At 35.9% G+C, this 19,986-nt stretch overlaps 1 protein-coding gene across 1 annotated transcript in view; it reads left to right on the top strand.

Moving 5' to 3' along the window:
• The window catches only part of Ulk4 (unc-51 like kinase 4), a 539,981-nt gene that overhangs the window by 134,621 nt on the left and 385,374 nt on the right, over positions 1–19,986 (top strand). Inside the window, 1 exon segment of the mRNA XM_077795670.1 lies at positions 13,339–13,466. Coding sequence (XP_077651796.1) covers positions 13,339–13,466 — 128 coding nt within the window.

Here is a 19,986-nt window from a genome sequence, read left to right as displayed (position 1 = left end):
TAGCCCCATGTCAGAGTGCAAAAAGTTTTTGATTTTGGAGTATTTCAGATTTTTGGATTAGCAATATCCAACCTATAATAAGATACTAGGAATAGAAGAAAAAAAGCTCAAACTAAGGAAGAAAATTAGAAACATTAAAGTGAGTTTTAGAGAAGAAAGTGAATATCCCTGAGGCTGGGGATATAGCTAAGTTGGAAGAGTGTTTGCTTAGCATGCATAAGGCCCTGGGTTCAATCCCTATTACCACCCCCCCAAAAAAAATCCAACATATAAAGAAATCTAAAAGAAATAGAACAAGTATTGAAATCCATAATCGATTAAGTATTTTCCTGAAGTAAAAAGAAAATTATTCTTTAATAGCAACACTAAGATGTTCTTGAGAAAAGCCTTTTAGACTTCTGAGCAAAAGGACCAAGTCACACGGAAAACAAAAAAAAAATTATACTGTCATCAGACTTTTCTACAGCAATACTTGATGCCAGAATTCAGTGGAAAAGGTATTTAAGATGGCTAAGTAAAAAAGATGTGAGTCAAGGATCTTACATTCAATCATTTTATGTCTTGTCTTAGCTTTTTCATTTCTGTGACTAAAAGACCTGACCAGAACAATTATAGAGGAGGAAGAGTTTATTTCAGGGCCCCCAGTTTGAGAGGTCTCAGTCCATAAACAACTGGCTCCATTCCTCAGGGCTCCAAGGGTGCAGAACAACAAGATAGGAGATCATGATAGAGAGAAGGAAATGATGGGAAAGCAGAGATCTCTACTTCCAGATACAAGATATTTATACAAGAGACATCCTCAGTGACTCACATCCTCTAGCCACATCCCACTTGCCTTCAGTTACCACTCAGTCCTGTCAGGTGACAGGGTTAACACTGATCGGGTTAAGGCTTTCACAAACCAAACGTTTCTTCTCTGAGCCTTCATACATTGTCTCACATATGAGCTTTTGGGGGTCACCTCCTATCCAAACCATAACATGTCTTATGTTGCAGAGATCAGATATGTATGAATGGAGGAGATCGGTTCCTCTGAGCTCTTCCTGAGGAATCATCCAGAAAATGAGCTTCAGATAACCAAGAAATATTTGAAAAAGCTATGACCTGCAGTAATCTATATGTTAACACATACAAGAAGGGGGAAAACATGAAAATTACAACAAACTAGTAAATTGCTTTATAAATAAATCATTGGTGTGGCTTTAAAAAATGCAAGATTTTATCTCACAACTGAGTACCACACTCTCGATGTTAGAAAATAACATGTAAAACTCTTGGAACTCGGCTCTTCTTTATTTTAGCTGATTGAACTTAAAAAAAAAAAAAAAAAAAAAAAACTTGTGTAAACTACATGGATTCATTTTTTTTCCTTTAAGGCATGTGACCTTGTAACTTCATAGCTGAATAATCAGTAATGCATACTTTAGACTTGATGTGCTTTGGAGGTCACTTCAAGACTTCAGTATTAATATTTAAAATGATTGTATTTAACAGGTGAATTTGTTGATACACATTGGTGAGATAGCTTCCTTGTAGTGTTATTGACATTGGCTGGTAACTCTATTGCTTTTTAAATTTTTTCTTTGCTTATTAATTTTGACACTAGCTATTGTCCATTTTAATTTTAGCAGTCTAGTTTTGGCTACATAGCACAACAATGATTAATAAGTGTGAAGTCATGATCTCTATATTATTTGGAAGTACCATGGAAGATCACCAGGAAATTTCATGCATGTAAAATAATTCTGTGAAAAATTTGTATGTTAAATATACTCTGTTTTTTTTCCTTGCAAAATTACTAATCATTCACACTTAATGGTTGCTAATCAAGCATTTGCAATATGGAAATTATGCATCTTAATCAGATTGAGCTTAAAACATGATATTTTTAGTCTACATTAATATGCATTCTCTAAAAGACATTTTACTTGGGTAAACTCCTTTAAGGAAAGCATTATCAGAAACAGTGTCAGATTTAACCAATGTGTTTTTCATTTCTAACATTATTAAATTGCAAAATAGTGTCTGTATAGCTATCTACATAATTTCTCATTGTTTTTTCTTGAGGCTATTATCAGTGGATGGCCAGGCTATATTTCTTTATTTTTAGCTGACAGAGGGTTGAAGAACATCAGTTTTACCTCTTGAAATTTGCAGGAAATAATTTGGAAGATTTCGTCCTCATTGCTAGTTTAATAATTCTGTCTTTATGAGATATATAAGAGAAATATTTTACTATTTTGTTTAATTTTGATTAATTTTTTTGTTGATGAATATTTCATATATTTTGGACAAATTCCTAACATTTTGAATGGCTCACCATATCATCTATAGTTATAATAGATGCCTATTCTGAAATCACCAGTGAGCACCACTCACTCCTGGTGGTGAATGTTGGACATACACTTGTGCTGTGCTTTGAGTTATAGAACTCAACAGCTTCTACTGTGGTCAAGCAGTGGTAGTGGTCTAAGTTTTACTATTCTCACTGTATGTAATATTTAGGTATGTTGAGCTGTATGACAAGGTGAATTTAAATCAAAGTTGGATGCAGAGTGGATTTCAAACTGTAGTGACCCGAGGCCATTTTTTGGTTCTCTAAAGGTAGTGTTGATTATTTATCTTTGACACTAAGTCTTAGCCTGCAGCCTGTAATCTTCCTTCCGCAAATGTTGTAAGAGGAATACTGTTCTAGAAGTATGGTGCCTGTTCTGAAGATTAAATATGGAGCTCTGGTCAATTAGTTGTAGAGGGTCAAAGTCATTACTTTTTATTCAGTTTTTTTTTTATGACTAAATGAGAATTTGTTTAGGGTAGAAGGCATTTTGGGTTATGTTTAAAATTGTACTGCATTATCTTAAGTTATTCAGAGTTGTGTTATGAATAAATTTTATGTCATTCTTCTGATATTTTAAATTTTTTTGTTGACTCCAAATCATAAGCATGTCACTAATTATGCAAGATTTAGTAATGGCTGAGTAATACTACACTAATAAAAATATAATAGACATCATCATCACTTATTATCTGACCTTTCTGTGTTTTAAAATCTATTGCTGTATGAAAATTTTTTGTACCTGGAAAATTTTCCTTTTTATATGCTTAAGTTATGTTTCATTTAGTTATTGCTATGTTATCAAACCACTGAAAAATGTAGTAGCTTAGACAAGAACAGTGAGTTAGTTGTTCATGATTCTGTAACATGTGCAATGCTGTGTTAGCTGAGGTGGTACTGGAGAACTTTCCTCATGACTCATTCATGACAGACAAGTTGGTGCTAGTTGTTCAGTGGAAATTCCCTTGAAGTTTAGGGGTGGGGGTTATGTGCCTTCTGTACGGACCTCCACAGGCTGGGCTTCCTCATAGCATGGTGGCTGGGTTCTAAAATAGAGTATTCCAGGAAAACCAGGTGCAGCTTCATGACCCTTTCAGGCCTATCTGTGGTGTCATGCAGCACCACTTCTACTATTTCCTTTCTCCCTTCCTTCCCTTTGAGATATATCATTTTTTTTTAAGTGAAGAACACTTATCTGGGTATTAGATAGATGATGTATTAGTTACAATTAAGACTTAACAAATCACCAATTTTATTTTTACATGGTAAAATTGCTTTCTGTTTTTGTTTCTTATAACAATACTACTATGAGCATTTTTTTAAACATAAAACTCACTTGTCATCACTTTGTCAGCATTTCTTCAGATACAATAGCTATGTTAGAACAAAATAACATTTGTAAGGCCTTTGCGAAATAACAAGTTCTTTCCTGCTAGCTATCAGAAGGAATAAGCATCTAGTGTACCGTCAGCTGTGTTTAAGTTTTATTCATTTACCGGGGATCCTGCAGCACTAACTGCCACCCACTTTCATCTTTGCTAGTGTGCTTTGCATAAAGCAGATTCTTATTCTAACTTTGCATTTCCCTGACTACTAGTGAGGACAACCATATTTTTGTTAGGTTTAAATCAATCTCTGTTACATGTATTGAAGCATTATCCTTTAAATACATTGTTTTTCAATTATTCATTTCTAGTGTATAAAAATATACCAGGTCTTCCTAAACTCATTTGTTTTTCGAGGTTAGAGTTATAAGTTTTTTGCTTGGTTGTGTCACTTGGTGGTTTTATTTCAGTGTCAATGATTTTTTTTTTTATTGGTTAAAGTTGTTGATACATAAAGATACTGATTCTTGCAATAACTTTTAAGTATTTCAGGTCTTTTCCCAATGTATCTATTCATTTTGACAGATACATAGTGTCATAATGTTGCTCCCCTATTATGTAAATTTTAACAACCTATTTGGAATCTTTGTAGTTTAAGAACTATAATAAGAGTATCATTTAATTACATCTTTTATTTTAATTTTTAAAATTCTTAAATATACTTGCATTTCTTTTTTTGTATTTTGTCTTTTTCCATAATAGTAATGTACTTCTTGCAGTTTTATGCTTTATGGAATTTTTTAGAATCTGGATGGACAAAAGTCTTCGGTCACTGTATCCAGCCTGGATATTTTCTTCACTTTATTTTAAAGTTGAGGAAACCAGATCAGAGATTATTTTGCCAAGAAAGGTGGCCTTCATATTTAGGTTTTCTTGACACTGGATCTCAAGTTCTTTAACAACATCTTATGTTACCATTCCATTTATTCAAGGGCTTCATTATCACTCAGTAAGAATCTAGTGTTCTTTGTCCTACATTTCTCTTTTTAGCTTTTCCCTCATAAGTGTTTTTTTTTTTGTTGCTATTAATAAATTTTTCTTTAAATCTAGACTGTTTAAAAAATGTTTATTTTAATATAAAACTGAGTAAGATCACATATATTTGGTGTGCATTAAACATTTTTAAAAGAAGCTAAAACACTTGTGATTTTGAAACTGGAGCTTTGAGATGAAGATTGATTTTCTTTGCTAGCGGACAAGAATAGTTTTTCTGCTTCTGCTGGCAGGTGAGGTCTGCATAAGGTACAGTTCTCAATGGTGGGCTGTGCCCTCTGCTGTTGCAGCAGACCCCAGCAGTTCACCATCAATTTCTTCTTCCTGGGTTCTTGTCCTGTGAATTTGGAGAATGAACTCCACACACCAGGATGAGTGAGTGTAATGAAGGATCTGTTGAAGAACATGAACAGAACTCTCTGTCCCCAAGAGTGCCAGAGTAGGGATTTATATATCACATGGTTCACTGTTATTGGTCCACATTTATGCTAATTAGGGTTTGAAATCGTACTCACAGTATTGGTTATTCCTGAAGTCCATTCAGGTTTGCTTTACTTTCATTTTCTCCCTGCTTGGGGAAGGAGGAGGTTGAAGTCATTGAATTGTGCATGCTCAGTGGGGTGTCTGTAGTTGTAGCATTGTGTTGAGTGAGCTTGTGTAGTGGGCATCCCCACTGTGTGCGAGCTGGGCTGCGGTGGCATGATGGGGTCAGCTTGCCCCAGCCTACCTCAGTGCTGGCCCACTGTGCTTCAGGACCACTACACCTGCATAGCGGACTCCACACCACCACAGGCTACGCTCCATCCCACCCTGGCTGCCACCCCACTGCTCTGCCACCCCACTGGTCTGCCACTCCCCTACCACTTTTTGGCAAGGACCATTAGGCTAGCTGTGTTGCTTGGCAGCCAGACAGCCATGTCAATTTTATTTTCTTTGCACTTGTTCATTTTCTTAGTTTCTTGCTATTTATAGTAGTCTTCTGTTGTATTCCTTTGTGAAGGAGGTTTAAATAGATTTCCTTTTTTCATCGTCTTGAGTCTCTTTTAGTTCCTTATCAGTTTGGATAAGGAGTGTAGAATTTTGGATATCTTTAAAGTAAGGAATAGTGAACTTTCTGCAAAGTGCCATCTAAATAGATCATTTGTGTTCATTAATGTAAGTTAAGTACTTACAAGGTATTCCCTCATTCTTCTTGAGATAAAAGACAGAATTAGACAAAAACAGGCAGCTGATAACAAGTGGTGGTGCAGATGTAAAGCTCTCATTTTGGTGGAGAGTAAATTGAGACTCTCTGAAGGTAGCAGTTCTACTCCAGGTACCTACCCAGAGAAATGGATGTGTGTGTTCATAAGAAGACATGTACAAAAATGTCCATATGGCTTCCCTAATAATAGTACCCACTCTAACTCAAATGTCCATGAGTAGAGTGGATACAGAAATATTTACATCTTCACACAATGGCATATATACAACAATAAAACAGAACTATTTCCATAGATAATACCTAGAGTCAGCTTTTACTTCATTCCATCAAACCCAAGCAATAGTTATTTTTTCATTCTTTTGTTATATCTTTGCTCTCTCTTCTTTTTTCTTTATAAATTCAGCGAGTTATTTTCTTGATGTTTTTCAGAGAGCCACCATATTTAATTATTTTCCTTTTGTTGTATTTTCTACCTTAATAGTTCTGTGTGCATCTTTCCTATTTCATTCCTTTTGTCTCAGTTTGGATATTTTGTTTCAGCTTTTTATGTTGGGCATTTAGTTTAGGTATTTTTTTCTTTGATTTTTCACTTAGATATCTATTTATACATTGTGTAACTAATGCTTTTTTTTGTATCCCATAGATTCCGACATGTACTGTTTTTACTATGTTCTGCAATTTTGTCTCCCCTCTCCCCCACTTTTTAAGGTCACTTAACAGTTTTAAAACTTTTCAGATAAAACTTTTGCGTCCTTGATGTGTTCATTAATTTCATTTTTTATATTCTCAAAAATGATTTTTAATGGATTTAATTAAGGTTTTCTTTGTGACCAATTTAAAGGAACATTTTATGATTAGTTAAGAAAAAGGTTTATTTCCTTATTATGTTTCTGAGGAAAACATGTACATACACACAGATGGGTATGTTCATCCTGTTCTTCCAATGTGCTTTATAAATCATTGCTCATTCAGCCTGTGCATACATGTTGGGGGTAGTGTGGAGGTATGTGTTTATTTTTTAGTTTGGTTGTAGGCTCCTTGGAGGTGTACTATATCATGTTTTCTGTTATCTTAAAGACCATTATAGTTCTTAGGTATGCATTGTCACATCTGTTTTTTTTTTAAATATTTTTCAAATTTGTTGTTGGACACAATACCTTTATTTTATTTCTTCATTTTTATGTGATGCTGAGGATTGAACCCAGCACCTCACATGTACTAGGCGAGTGCTCTACCACTGAGCCATAACTCCAGCCCTGTTACATCTGTTTTTGAATTAAAATATGGCATTTCCCCCTCTGATTTAAAAAAAAAAGGTTTATTTCATATTACTTGAGCATGAATTTTGATGTATACTCCTAACAACCAATCTATTGTTTATATTATTTAGGCCTTTTATATCCTGTGTATTTTTGTTCTTTTTGGTAGGCTTGGACTTACGGGTGTGATTAAAATTGTTACTTATCACATTTGTGTAGTTTTTACTTTAGAAAGGGGGGTTGTTGGACTACTTAGGGTACACCATTCACTACTACATTCATTGCTGTAATAAGTTTGTTAATAGTGGCCTTTGGCATTATACAGTGTTCTTTGTTTTGTATACCATGTTTTTGTCTAATTCTGTCTTATATATCAAGAAGAATGATGGAATACCTTGTATATCAGAAATGTCTGTCCTGTTTTTGCTTGAATTGGTCTGATATATGTATATATTAGTAAAATTTTGTATTGCTTTAGAAATGTACATACTAAGTGCGATTCACTGGGTTTTATTTTGTTTTTGAGTTCAGAAGAGTAACACCTTCAAGGCATGGTGGCACATGTTTGTAATTCCAGCAGCTTGGGAAGCTGAGGCAGGAGGATCAAATATTTAAAACCAGCCTCAGCAATTTAGTGAGGCCCTAAGGAACTTAACAAGACCCTGTCTCAAAAAAAAGTGGAGGGGACTGGGAATGTGGCTAAATGGTTAACCCCGAGGTTCAATCCCCAGTATAAACAAATGAACCAAAAAGCTTACATAGACTCTTGTCAGCACCACAGAGGGGTATAGAATAATTCCCTCATCTCAAAGAATGATCTTGTGCAGCTCCTTTTTTAGTAAGACTTTCCCATCCCAATTTTGGCAATTACTGATGACCTGTCTACCTTAGTTTTTTTTTTTTTTTAATTGGCTCCTTTTAGTTACATAATAGGATTCATTTTGACATAATTATAAAAGCATGGAATGTAATTGTTTAGTCCCCCTTCCTTTTCCCTCATCCCTCCCCCTGTTTTCTTCCCTTATTCTACTGTTCTTTTTGCTGTTTAATTAGTGTTTTGTGTATGTATATGATAGGTGAGATTCACTGGGGTATATTCATATAGGAAAGTTAGGTCAAATTCATTCCACTCTTTCCCAGTTTCATCCCTCCTACCTTACAGATTTACTTTCTCCTTTTTTTTTCTACTTAACATTACACACTTGAAACTCATTTGTGCTTTTTTTATAGAGTAAAAATTATTGCTTAGTAGTGTTTCATTATGTGGATGTATCACATACTCACGAAGGACATGTGTATTTCATTCAGGTTGTGACTACCATGAATAATGTGGCTATTAATGTTTGTGTACAAGTATGTTTTTGTAAACATAAATTTTCATTGCATTAGAATAAACACATATCGGTATATGTTTAATATTAGTTTTTAAACTGCTGAATTATTTTCCAGAATGTTGTACCATTTTTCCACTCCCATTAACAATGTAGAAAAATTTTAATTGTTCCATACAGTCATAATTTTTCACTTTGGTCATTCTAATGAATGTATACTGGTATCTCATTGTGATCTTAATTTGCATTACTATAATGATCATGATATTAAGCATATTGAGCATCTTTTCAAAAGGTAGTTGACATCCTTGCTGAAATATCTGTTGAAATATTTTGTGCATTTAAAACTTCTTAATGCTGAATTTTGAGAGTTCTTCATACAAGTATTTGCTGTTCATATGTATCTTACAGTGATTTCATAGAGGAAGTTTAATTTTAATTAACTGTCAATTATTTCTTTTATGGATTGTGATTTGGATTTCATATCTAAGAACTCTTCCTAATTGAAGATTATGAACATTTTTTTTCCTTTAAGAGTTCATAGTTTTACATTTTGATTATACAGTCTGTTTTGGGTTAATTTTTGCATAGATGGTTTAAAGTTTAGTTAATTTGAAGTTAATTTTTCCCCCATGTGAATATCAAGTTGTTCAGCATTTTTTGTTGAAAAGAATATCCTTTCTTCAAAACTGCCTTTGTACTTTTGTCATAAACTATTTGATTTTATTTCTAAACTCTGTGTCTTGTTTCCTTGGACTATATTTTGTGAGTACCACATTGTTGGATTACTGTAGTTTTTGGTCAGAAAATCATTATGTGATTTTCTTTCTCACCCGAATTGTTTGATCAATTCTAATTCCTTTTTCTTTATATATTTTAAAGTTAGCTGGTCTGTATGTATAAAATATCCTTCTGTCATTTTGATTAAAATTGCATTAATTTTTTAGGTCAATTTTGGGAGAAGTGCTGTCTTTAACTTAGATCTTTTATTCTATCACATAGAACGTCTGTCCTTAAACCTTTATCAGTCTTTTATATTTATGCAATTTTCAGTGTAAAGAATCTATTTTTGGTCTGGTGTGTGGCGCACGCCTATAATACCAGCAGCTCGAGAGGCTGAGGCAGGAGGATCAAGAATTCAAAGCCAGCTTCAGCAAAAAGTGTGGTGCTAGGCAACTCAGTGAGACCCTGTCTCTAAAAATGCATTAAAAAATGACAAAATCATAGAATTTGGAGGGAAATGGATGGCATTAGAGCAGATTATGCTAAGTGAAACTAGTCAATCTTTAAAAAACAAATACCAAATGACTCCTTTGATTTAAGGGGAGGAAACAAGGGCAGGGTAGGGACGAAGAGCTTGAGACGAAGATTTACATTAACAGGGTTGAGAGGTGGGAGGGAAAGGAAGTGAGAAGGGAAATCACATGGTAATGGAAGGCGATCCTCAGGGTTATACAAAATGACATATAAGAGGAAAGGAGGGGTAAGACAAGATAATACAAATGGAAGAAATGATTTACAGTAGAAGGGGTAGAGAGAGAAAAGGGGAGGGGAGGGGAGGGGAGGGGAGGGGGGATAGTAGAGAATAGGACAGACAGCAGAATACATCAGACACTAGAAAGGCAATATATCAATCAATGGAAGGGTAACTGATGTGATACAGCAATCTGTATACGGGGTAAATTTGGGAGTTCATAACCCACTTGAATCAAACTGTGAAATAAATATGTATTAAGAACTGTGTAATGTTTTGAATGACCAACAATAAAAAAAAAATAACAAAATAGGGCTGGGGATATGGCTCAGTGATCAAGTGCCCCTGAGTTCAATCCTTAGTATATTTCTGCCCCCCCCCAAAGAATCTATTTTTGTTATGTTTAAACCAGTTTGTTGTTGTAGCTATTGAAAGATGTTATTTTACAAACACTGTTTTCCAATTACTCATTTCTAATATAGAGAGAGAAATATACCAGGTCTCGCTAATCCCACTTGTTGGGGAATTTTTTTTTTGTTTTTGGTGTATTCCTTGGGGATTTTCTACAGTCATATCTGTTAACATTTCTTCCATTCCAATTCCAATGTCTTTTAAATATTCTTTTTCCTTGTTGCATTGGCTATAGGTTTCAGTAAAATATGGAATCATGGGTGAGGAGAGTGGACATCATTGCTTAATTCCCAGTTCCTAGAATCCAGTGAAATGTGATATTAGCTGTAGAGTTTTTCTAGATGTCTGTTTTCAGATTGAGGATGGTCCCTTCTATTCCTAGTTTGCTGTGAAAATTTTCAAAAAATTGTAAATAGTTGAATTTTATCAAATACTTTTTCATTATCAATTGGTTATCATGTAAATTTTCTCTTTATATCTGTCATGTAATGTTTTACATTGGTTTTTCAAATGTTGAATTGGTCTTGGATTTCTGGGATATACTCCACTTGGTCATAATGACTTCCGATTTATTGCTGGATTCAACTTGCTTGTATTTTGTTGAAGAATTTTTGTACTTGTTTTTCCTTCTCTCTATGCAATTAACTTCCTTTTTAAAATGTTTTAGTTGTAGATGGACACAATACCTTTGTTTATTTTTATGTGGTGCTGGGAATTGAACCCAGTGCCTCATGTATGCTTAGGCAAGTGCTGTACCACTGAGCTACCACCCCAGCTCACATTAACTTCCTTTTCTTATGTAATCGATTTACTTGGATGTTTCTCATGTCTATAAGTGCTTGTTTAATGATGTTTCCTTAAGATTGATAATACAGTTTACCTGGGCTTCATCATTGGTTATTTTTTTAAAATTTTGGATGGGTGGTAACTTATACCATTTTTAATGCTCTAACCAAAATATCTCAGGCTGGATGATGAATGAACAACAGAAAATTGTTGCTTACAGTTCTGGAGGCTAGGAAGTCCAAGGTCAAGGAGCCAGCAGATATGGTGTGTAGTAAGAATGTATTCCTCAACAATGCCATCTTGTACATGTCCTCTCATGGTCAAAAGGGCAGACAAGGTCCATGGCACCTCTTTTATGGGGGTACTGGACCCTTTTGTGAGGGTCCATAAGGTCCATAAGACCTTATCACCTTCGTACAGTCCCAATACTTACAGAGTCATGGTGAAAATTTCAACCTTGAAATTTTGTGGGAGGAGAAAAACACACAGACCACAGCAGATAGAGCCAGCTTTTTATCAGCTGAAATCTTTAGATTCTCATTTATTTTTGTCTTTCCATGAAATAGCCATTTATGAATGTTGCCTGCAGTGTTTTTGAAATGTGTTAATGTGATTCTATGTAGAAAAAAATTAGAGGTTCCAATTTTCGAGGGATTAGTTTTGTAGTTTCTTTTATTTTTTAGGTACACCATTGATATTTATGACAGGAAAATTATCCCTTTACTAATTTTTTTTTACTAATGAACCAAAGCACATTCACTAGTTTTATGTGGTTCTTTTTTATTTATTGCATTTTATTTCCATATGGAATTTAACATTCCCTTTTCTCACATCTCTCACACTTTTTCTCTTTAAATAAATCGTTTATGAACATGTTCTCCACTCCGATAGATTTATGAATCTTTCTCTCTGCCCTTTTACCTCTTGTACCACACCCTTTCTTTTTAAAATTAGAGCATTATATATAGCAGTTGGATTCATTTTGGAAAACATCATACATGTAAGGAATTTTTCAATCCCTGTTTTCTTCCCTCTCCCTCCCCATAGTCTCCTCCTTCTCTGCTAATCTTCCTTTTGATCTCTTTAAAAATTTTGTCTTTTATTGGTACTTTCTAAATATACAGAAAGAGTGAAATTCCCTGTGTCATATTTATATATGCATATAATGTGAGTTTGTTAAAATTTATTAAACTTATCCCATATTTCCTCTCCTTTCCTGTCTCCTCTGTCCTTCTCAGTCTCCTCCTGCTCCACTAATCAATCTTCCCTATATCTTTGATATCTGAACTAGGAAAGGCCTGAGGTTTCTTGATTTTTTTGTTTTTAGTTTTGTTTGGTACTGGGAATTGTACCCAGAAGTACTTTACTACATCCCAAACCCTTTTTATTTCTATTTTCTTTTATGTTAATAAGGGGTCTAAGTTGTTATTTAAAAACACATTTATGATTGTAAATTTTTCCCACCTGGCAATAGAATATTCAGTGTAAAGGCACCAAGGCATGGCAGGAAAACAAAAAATTGAGCTCCCCGAGTCTTCCGTAAGCACACAGTATTTATATCTCTGGCTTCTTCTATTTATTGGCTGTGTGTGTGTGTGTGTGTGTGTGTGTGTGTTTTATATTTGTGTATCAATGTACACATGGAATAATAATACAGTTGCCTGTTAAGAGGGCAAGTAGCACTCTCAATAGCTATTCTACTATCTGTTGTGTCTTAAGAAATGTTCATTTTGTGTTTAAGATCTCAGATGTGGACTAGAGATATAATCTCTGCATGTGCGGGTTTGCTCAGATTGACATCTGAATGCAGATGTGACTGCCACACATTGAGTTGTGTGGTTAACGAGTCAAGAGGTGGGCTTTGTTACTCAGCTGGTCTAGATTCAAATCCAGCTCTGAATTTGGGTATGTTGCTTACCTCTTCAAGATTATTTTTTCTTTATCAAACAGGGATACTACTGTCAATTTTTATGGCAAAACTTTAGGATTAAATGAGAGGATACATATCAAACTTAGTATGGAGTCTAGAACAAATTAAATGTAAAACAGTAGCTGATACTTTATTTCTTGCTGTCTATTATAATCTATTTACTCTGGGAATTGAGACCATCCTGGATTTTTCACATTTTCTCAAAAAGGTTTTTTAAATGTCTTCCACAGGATTTTGTCTCCACAATTATCCGTCTACTTGACAGCCCCTCAACTTCCATTAGAGCCAAAGCCTTCCTGGTGCTTTTGTATATTGTGATGCATAATCGTGAGATGTTGCTGCTCAGCTGCCAAGCAAGGTATGATCTTCTCGGATGGTTTCATCAATGACTTCAATTTAGTTCACGTTTTATTAGTAGTTTTATATGCATTTTACAGGATATTTCTTGGCCTTTATGCATCTGGTATTGAAAACTTTTTTTCTAAAAATTTCCAAGAGTTTAATATATGTCTTACAATCTCAGCTTAGAAACACAAAGAACCTGAGAAGATGCTAAATCTGAAGTGGGGTGTGAAAGTACCTGGGGTACTCTATCTAGATCTGAGCCCACTCTGAGGCAGGGTGTTAGAGTTGTTCCTTTGTACCTTAGGATTTTTAGAACCAATGGTTTGCTTTTTTTTTTTTTTTTTTTGGTTATTATGAGATTCTGGAATGAGTAGCTGTGAAGGCTCCAGAGGAGGAGCCTTGTGAAGTGGGAAGAAAGCTGGGTGGGAGTTCAAGGACTTACTCTGGGCTAGGGCTTGTTTTTTTTTTTCCTCTCTCTGCATTTCAATTCCTTCCTATAAAAGAAAGAGAGAACCCTGTGTGTCCCTCAAGTTCCCTTCAAGGTCTGATGCTTTATGATTAACTTTGAATAATCTGGTCCATGCTCTGTTGAAACCCAGAGGTTCCCTGAAAATCTGGTTTAATGTTCACTTCTTCATCTAGATTTTTACTTGTTTTGGAATAAGAAGAAAGAGTGCAATGCTGAGATTGATCTGGATTAGGAATTCGTACAGTTCTTTTTTATTTTCCCCCTTTCCTGTAAATACCCAGAGAATTCACAGTTAATGAATTAACAGTTAATGTTTTGTGGACAAAATGGAAAAATTGTGACTGTTACGTTGATATTTATATAACAAGGCAAATTCCCACATGTCTTTTAATTGACAGAAGAAAAATAATGATTGAGAATGTTAAAAAAATTTTTTTTTGTAATACAGTTCTATTAATGAAAAAAAATCTTTTTTTTTTTTTTTTTAGGGGAGATAACATTTAGCTTAACTGGTAGTCAAAATTAGTGTCCACATCATGAAGTCACTTTCAGCTGTTCATCTGTTAGTGATGATCTTTGGTGTGAGCTTTGGCTAATCTTTGAGAATGTCTTTTCACACAGATAAGTGCTGACAAATACTAGTATCAATTCATGACTATGGCTATAATTGAATATACTCTTCACATGGAAGGTATTTTCCTTATTATGTGATTTTCTCTTGTTTACCTTCTAGCATGTCATTATATTATAGTTGATCACGTCTAATTCAAGGGTATTTAGAAGCGCCTAATAAGATTTCTTTGTTTTCATCTCTGGGGGTTTACTACTTATATCCTTCTTTATTTTCTGCTTATTGTCTTTAAAATTGATGTTTTGAATATTTTGTTTTAGATTGGAAGGTGAATCCTGTTCCTGTTAGTCCATAATAGCTGGAAGTGTGGAGGTCACTTGTGTTCATTACATAAGTAATGCCTTTGATCTTTCCTTATGTCTACCATCATTTTCTACCAGATGAACTAAGTTTCTCAACTTGTGTTCTTAGGTCATTTCTCATTCTCAGTCTGGTTTCTGTAGAGCAGCAGAAGTATCTACACACCATGACTCATCTACCCTGCTCAGACTCTTCTGGTACTACCCAGACATAATAAAATAGTAGCCAGGCTCCTCACCAGGACCCACTCTGCCCGGCCTCATCCAGTTCCTGCCCATCTCTTAGCCCTTGTTTTGTAGTCTTTTTGCTCATTTGCTTCCAGTAAGCGGGTTTTCTTTTTACTCTTTTTTAAAAAAAAATTTTAAAATTTGTTTTAATTAGTTATACATGAGAGTAGAATGCTCTTCTTACTCTTTGAATACACTAAGCCTGTTGTACTGCTTTTAAGTCTTTCCCCAATTGCATTCCCAGTGACTGTGATCTCTTCCCCACTAGTGTTTGCTTGGCTAGCTGCCTTGGGTTATTCAGGTCTCTGTTCTTCAGAGAGCCATTCAGATCACTCTATCTAAAACATTTCCTGCAACCCTAACTGTAAAGACTGTTTAACTGGGAGGAATAAAACCATTCAGATGTTCAGTGTCTGGGGACTCATGGCACATCCAGTCCTCCCAGGGAACTGCTGTGACTTCTGTGTCTCTCTGGATGAATATTTAGAAAACTTTACAAGTGACAGGAAACAGATGGCCTGAAGGCATATCCTGACTGACTCCATGTTGATTCTCTGGAGCAACAGAGCCAGCAGGGAAAGTGTGGAGAGCAGATCTCACAGGTGAGACAAGGTGGGCTGCATTCTTCCTGCACTGTATGGCAGAGATGACATGCCTCTTCTTGGGTCTCTGAAGGTGGATATTGACCTTGGAGCTTCTGCAGGGTCCTAAATGCAGATGCTTTGTGTGTGATGATTAGAGTCTGTAGTCCTATTCCTATCCCAGAAGTGTCCAGGACATTTGGAGTAGGGCTGAAAGAATTGGTGGGGCCAGCCTGCCCCAGACTGGGAGGCTCTGGGAAGATGACCTTACCTGCTTCCCTTTCCTCACCTGCATTGGCACACCTGTCCTCAACTGGTACTGAGTAGGGGAAAAATTAGTAGGTCAAGGTTTGCTCCAGGCAGTTTTGCAAGACGTAGTTCTTGAAGAAGAAAGAACAGGAAGACCAGGCAGCTCTTACTGTGGCAGAACTAATGAAAGAGACAGAAAAGAATTTTAACAATTAATGAAAACACTATGGGGAGGCAGGTTTTTTGGAAAATCAACAGAAGAACTGAGAGACAATGGTCTCTGCTGGGGATGTCATTGTGGCTTTGAAAGTCCATATGAAAGAACACGTTGAACTGTATTGAGCCAATGACAAAGACATGTAAAATCCATGTGAAAACAATAAGGAAGATGGAGTGTGGGTCCAGGAGGCCTCACACGCAAAGCGCCAGGAATTCCAGGAGGAGAGGAACAGATGGCGGATGATTTGTAATCAAGGTAGTTTTAGCAGTCATCTTCGGGTTCAACTTTCTGTCTTCTGTGTGTGAATGAGAGTAAAGGAGTTAAAAAGGCATAAAACAACAATGGCAGAGGGAAAGATGACTAAAAGTGGATGAGTGTTGTTTCCATGTAACTTTGCATTTTGGATGCTGGAAAGCTGGCAGATAAATCTTTGCTCATTTAGTGGAAGGAGAATGCTGAAATATCATTCTCTGCAAGGGATGAGGACAATATTAGACATGATTACTACCTGATAATATTCTGGAATGGTAATGAGATGGGATTACCAGGTACTTTGAAAGCATAAGTGAGAAATTGCTATGGAGATTTGAGCCATAGCTCTCCTCCTACACAGAGCATCTGGGAGACTTCTCCTCTCCCACTGTAGCAGGGCTCTTGAGAGGTGTTCTGCATAGTGTGGCTAAGAGGGGATGAGGAGCTTGTGGAAAAGCAAATGACAGTATGAAAGTAAACTTACTCTGGGAGGGCCTTAGCTACTTCCCATTCAAACTCGGACTGCTTGCAGCTTGACTTACCTACTGTTGTCCAGAGTTTGGAGCATCATCTTGGGGAAGCTCTTGGGGTTCTGATAAAAGCCCCACAATGGCTGACATTTGAGTGTTCCCTACTACAGCCAGTGGAATTTTGTCCTACACTGGAGGCCATCTGTCATAAGCCCTATTCCTATGTACAAACTTCCAGCCACACTTCAGTGTCATTAAAAAAAAAATCACCAGATATTTGAGGGAGACCTGTGACATGGAGCACAGAAACCCAAAGTAAATGAAAAGGATTGGACAGGAATAGACAAGAGTCCATAAACAGCCAGTTAATGGAAAAAGGAAAGCAGATGACCCTTAAACTTATGAGTAAATGCTAAATCTGCTTCATTTTAATTGAAATGCCAATTATTAAAACTACACTAAGATACCATTTATCACTTAATGCATTGGCAGTATTTGACAATGTATTCTCTTGGCAAGGCTCTGGAAACTGGCACTCTTTTACACTGCCAGTGTAAAAGATGCACAATAGTATAACTATTCTGAAGAAGAATCCAGAAATATTGGTTGAATATCCCTTATCTGAAATTCTTGGGACGAGAAGCACTTTTTTGGGGGGAGGATTTTTGCATATTCATAATGAGATATCTTGGGGATAGGACCCAAGTCTGAACATGAAATTCATTTGTTTCCTATGCATTTTATACATGTTGACTGAAGGTAATTTTATACAGTATTGTTAGTGTCCCTGCATTTTGGCTGTGACCAGGCACATGAGTCAAGTGTGGCATGATAACTATTTCCCTTGTGGTATCATGTCAGTGCTCAAAAAAATTGCAGATTTTGGAGCATTTCAGACTTTGGATTTCTAGAGTAGGGATGCTTGACCTCAACAAAGGAAAATAAAAAACGTATTTATTTACCTTTTAACCTAGCTGTCTTGCTTCTAGGAGACTGCATGAGAAATAAAATGACACAGCACAGGGCTAAACTACCCAAGCATCCAGCACCAGGAATCTCGCTGGGGAACTGTGGTGTTCTCCATGTTAGTTTTCTATTTTTTGTTGAAACAAATTGCCATAATCTCAGTGACTTTAGATAATCCCTATTTAACTCATGGTTTTATGGGGTAGGAGGGTGGGCACTCTGTTACTGCTGACCTCCCAGGCTTGAAGTCCTAGATGTTGGCTGGTGCTGTGATTCTCATCTGAGGCTCCGTGTTCCCTTCAAAGTTCACTAGTGATTGGTAGAATTAATTTCTTTCAACTATAGGACTGAAGTCTTCTAGATTAGAAGTTCACAATGTAGCTGTTAGCTTTCTTCCTGGCAAGATCACTTCTCATGCCCTGAATTCCCTTCATGGTTCAAGCATTTTTGTCCAGTTCCGCCACCCATCGGAGGAAATGATCTGCTTTCAAAGGTCTCACCTGATTAGATTAGGCTGACCCAGATGTTCTCCATATCTCAAGGTTAACTGAACTGGAACTTCACACCCTTCCAACTCTATTCTCAGTAGTACCTACATTACTTTTTGGTTGAGTTGCTAGGAGTAGAATTCTTGGAGAAGGACCATCTTTAGAAATCTGTGTAACCCAATCCCCATAATGGAGGGTATACAGCTGTGAAAAGGAGCAAAGGATATCCATAACCATGGTCATCTCCAAGATATATTACCCCCCCACCAAAAAAAGCAAGGTGCAGAGCAGCATTTAGCATACTACATGTTATCTAGGAAAAGGGGTGAAAACAGGAATAATAGGTACATTTGCTAACATTTTCAAATAGGAAAAAATGGTAGGGTAAATAAAAAAAAATGAGCAACAATAGTAAATTAGTAGGTGGGAAGAGAATAGGGAGGCAGGGCTAGGGATGAGCTATACATCTCTGAATGTATCTGTTTTATGGTCCAAATTTAATAAACATATACATGTTTTATATAATTAAAGAAAGATGAAAGTAAAGCAATTTCTAAAAAATTAAAAACAATGTATATATCAAGTTTGTGGTATATATATATATTTAAGCTGCCTTTAAATCACAGTGTTATCAGTATATTTCTTTTTATTATAGTTATATATGGTAATTTGGTTCATTTGGACAAAACCAAATATGGAAGGAATTTGATTTTAAACACCATCCCTCCTTTTCTCCTCTCCTCCATCCCCCTCTTCTCCCTCCTCTACTGATTTTCCTTTCACTCCTTAATTTTTTAAAAATATATTTTTAGTTGTAAATGGACACAATATTTTTATTTTTTTATGTGGTGCTGAGAATCAAACCCAGTACCTCACGTGTGTGAGGCAAGCGCTCTACCAGTGAGCCACAACCCCAGCCCTCACTCCTTTCTTTTTGATTGGTACTTTTTGTATATACATAAAGGTGAAATTCCCTTTACTACTCATATAACATGATTTTGTTAAATTCATTTCTATTTCTTCCCCTTTCCCATCTTTCATCCCTCCCTGTCATTCTCCACCTTCTGCTCTGTGAACTGTCTCTGTGTATTTGTAATTTGATCCCCTCCCCCACTGTCTTTTTTTCCCTTATTTTGCTCTGGCTTCTACCTTCAATCCTTGATTTTTCTGAGTCTAGCTTATTTCACTAAGCATGGTGTTCTCCATTTCCACCTATTTACCAGCAAGTGTCATTGTATTCTTCTTTTCAGCTGAGTAGAACTCCGTTGTATACATATGCCACATTTTCTTGATTCATTCATTTGTTCACAGGTATCTGATTCCATAATTTGCTATTGTGAATTGTGTTGCTATAAACATTGAAGTGTCTGTGTTGTATAGATGATTTTAGTTCTTTTAGATAAATATCAGGGAGTGGGATACCTGGGTCATGTGGTGGTTCCATGACTAATCTTTTGGGGAGTCTCCATACAATCTTCCAGAGTGATGGTATTAATTTGCAGTCCCACCAACAATGTATGAACATACCTTTTCCCTCACATTCTTACCATCATTTATTATTTGTGTTGTTGATAATTGCCATTCTACTGGAGCAAGAAGAAATCTTGTAAAGTTTTGATTTGTGTTTTCTGATTGTTAAAAGATGTTCAACTTTAAAAAATATATTTGACCATTTTGTGT

This window comes from Urocitellus parryii, chromosome 3, assembly GCF_045843805.1.
Source record: "Urocitellus parryii isolate mUroPar1 chromosome 3, mUroPar1.hap1, whole genome shotgun sequence".
Classification (NCBI taxonomy): domain Eukaryota; kingdom Metazoa; phylum Chordata; class Mammalia; order Rodentia; family Sciuridae; genus Urocitellus; species Urocitellus parryii.
Note: the sequence above shows the minus strand (reverse complement) of the source record. Positions and strands in the feature narration are given on the sequence as shown.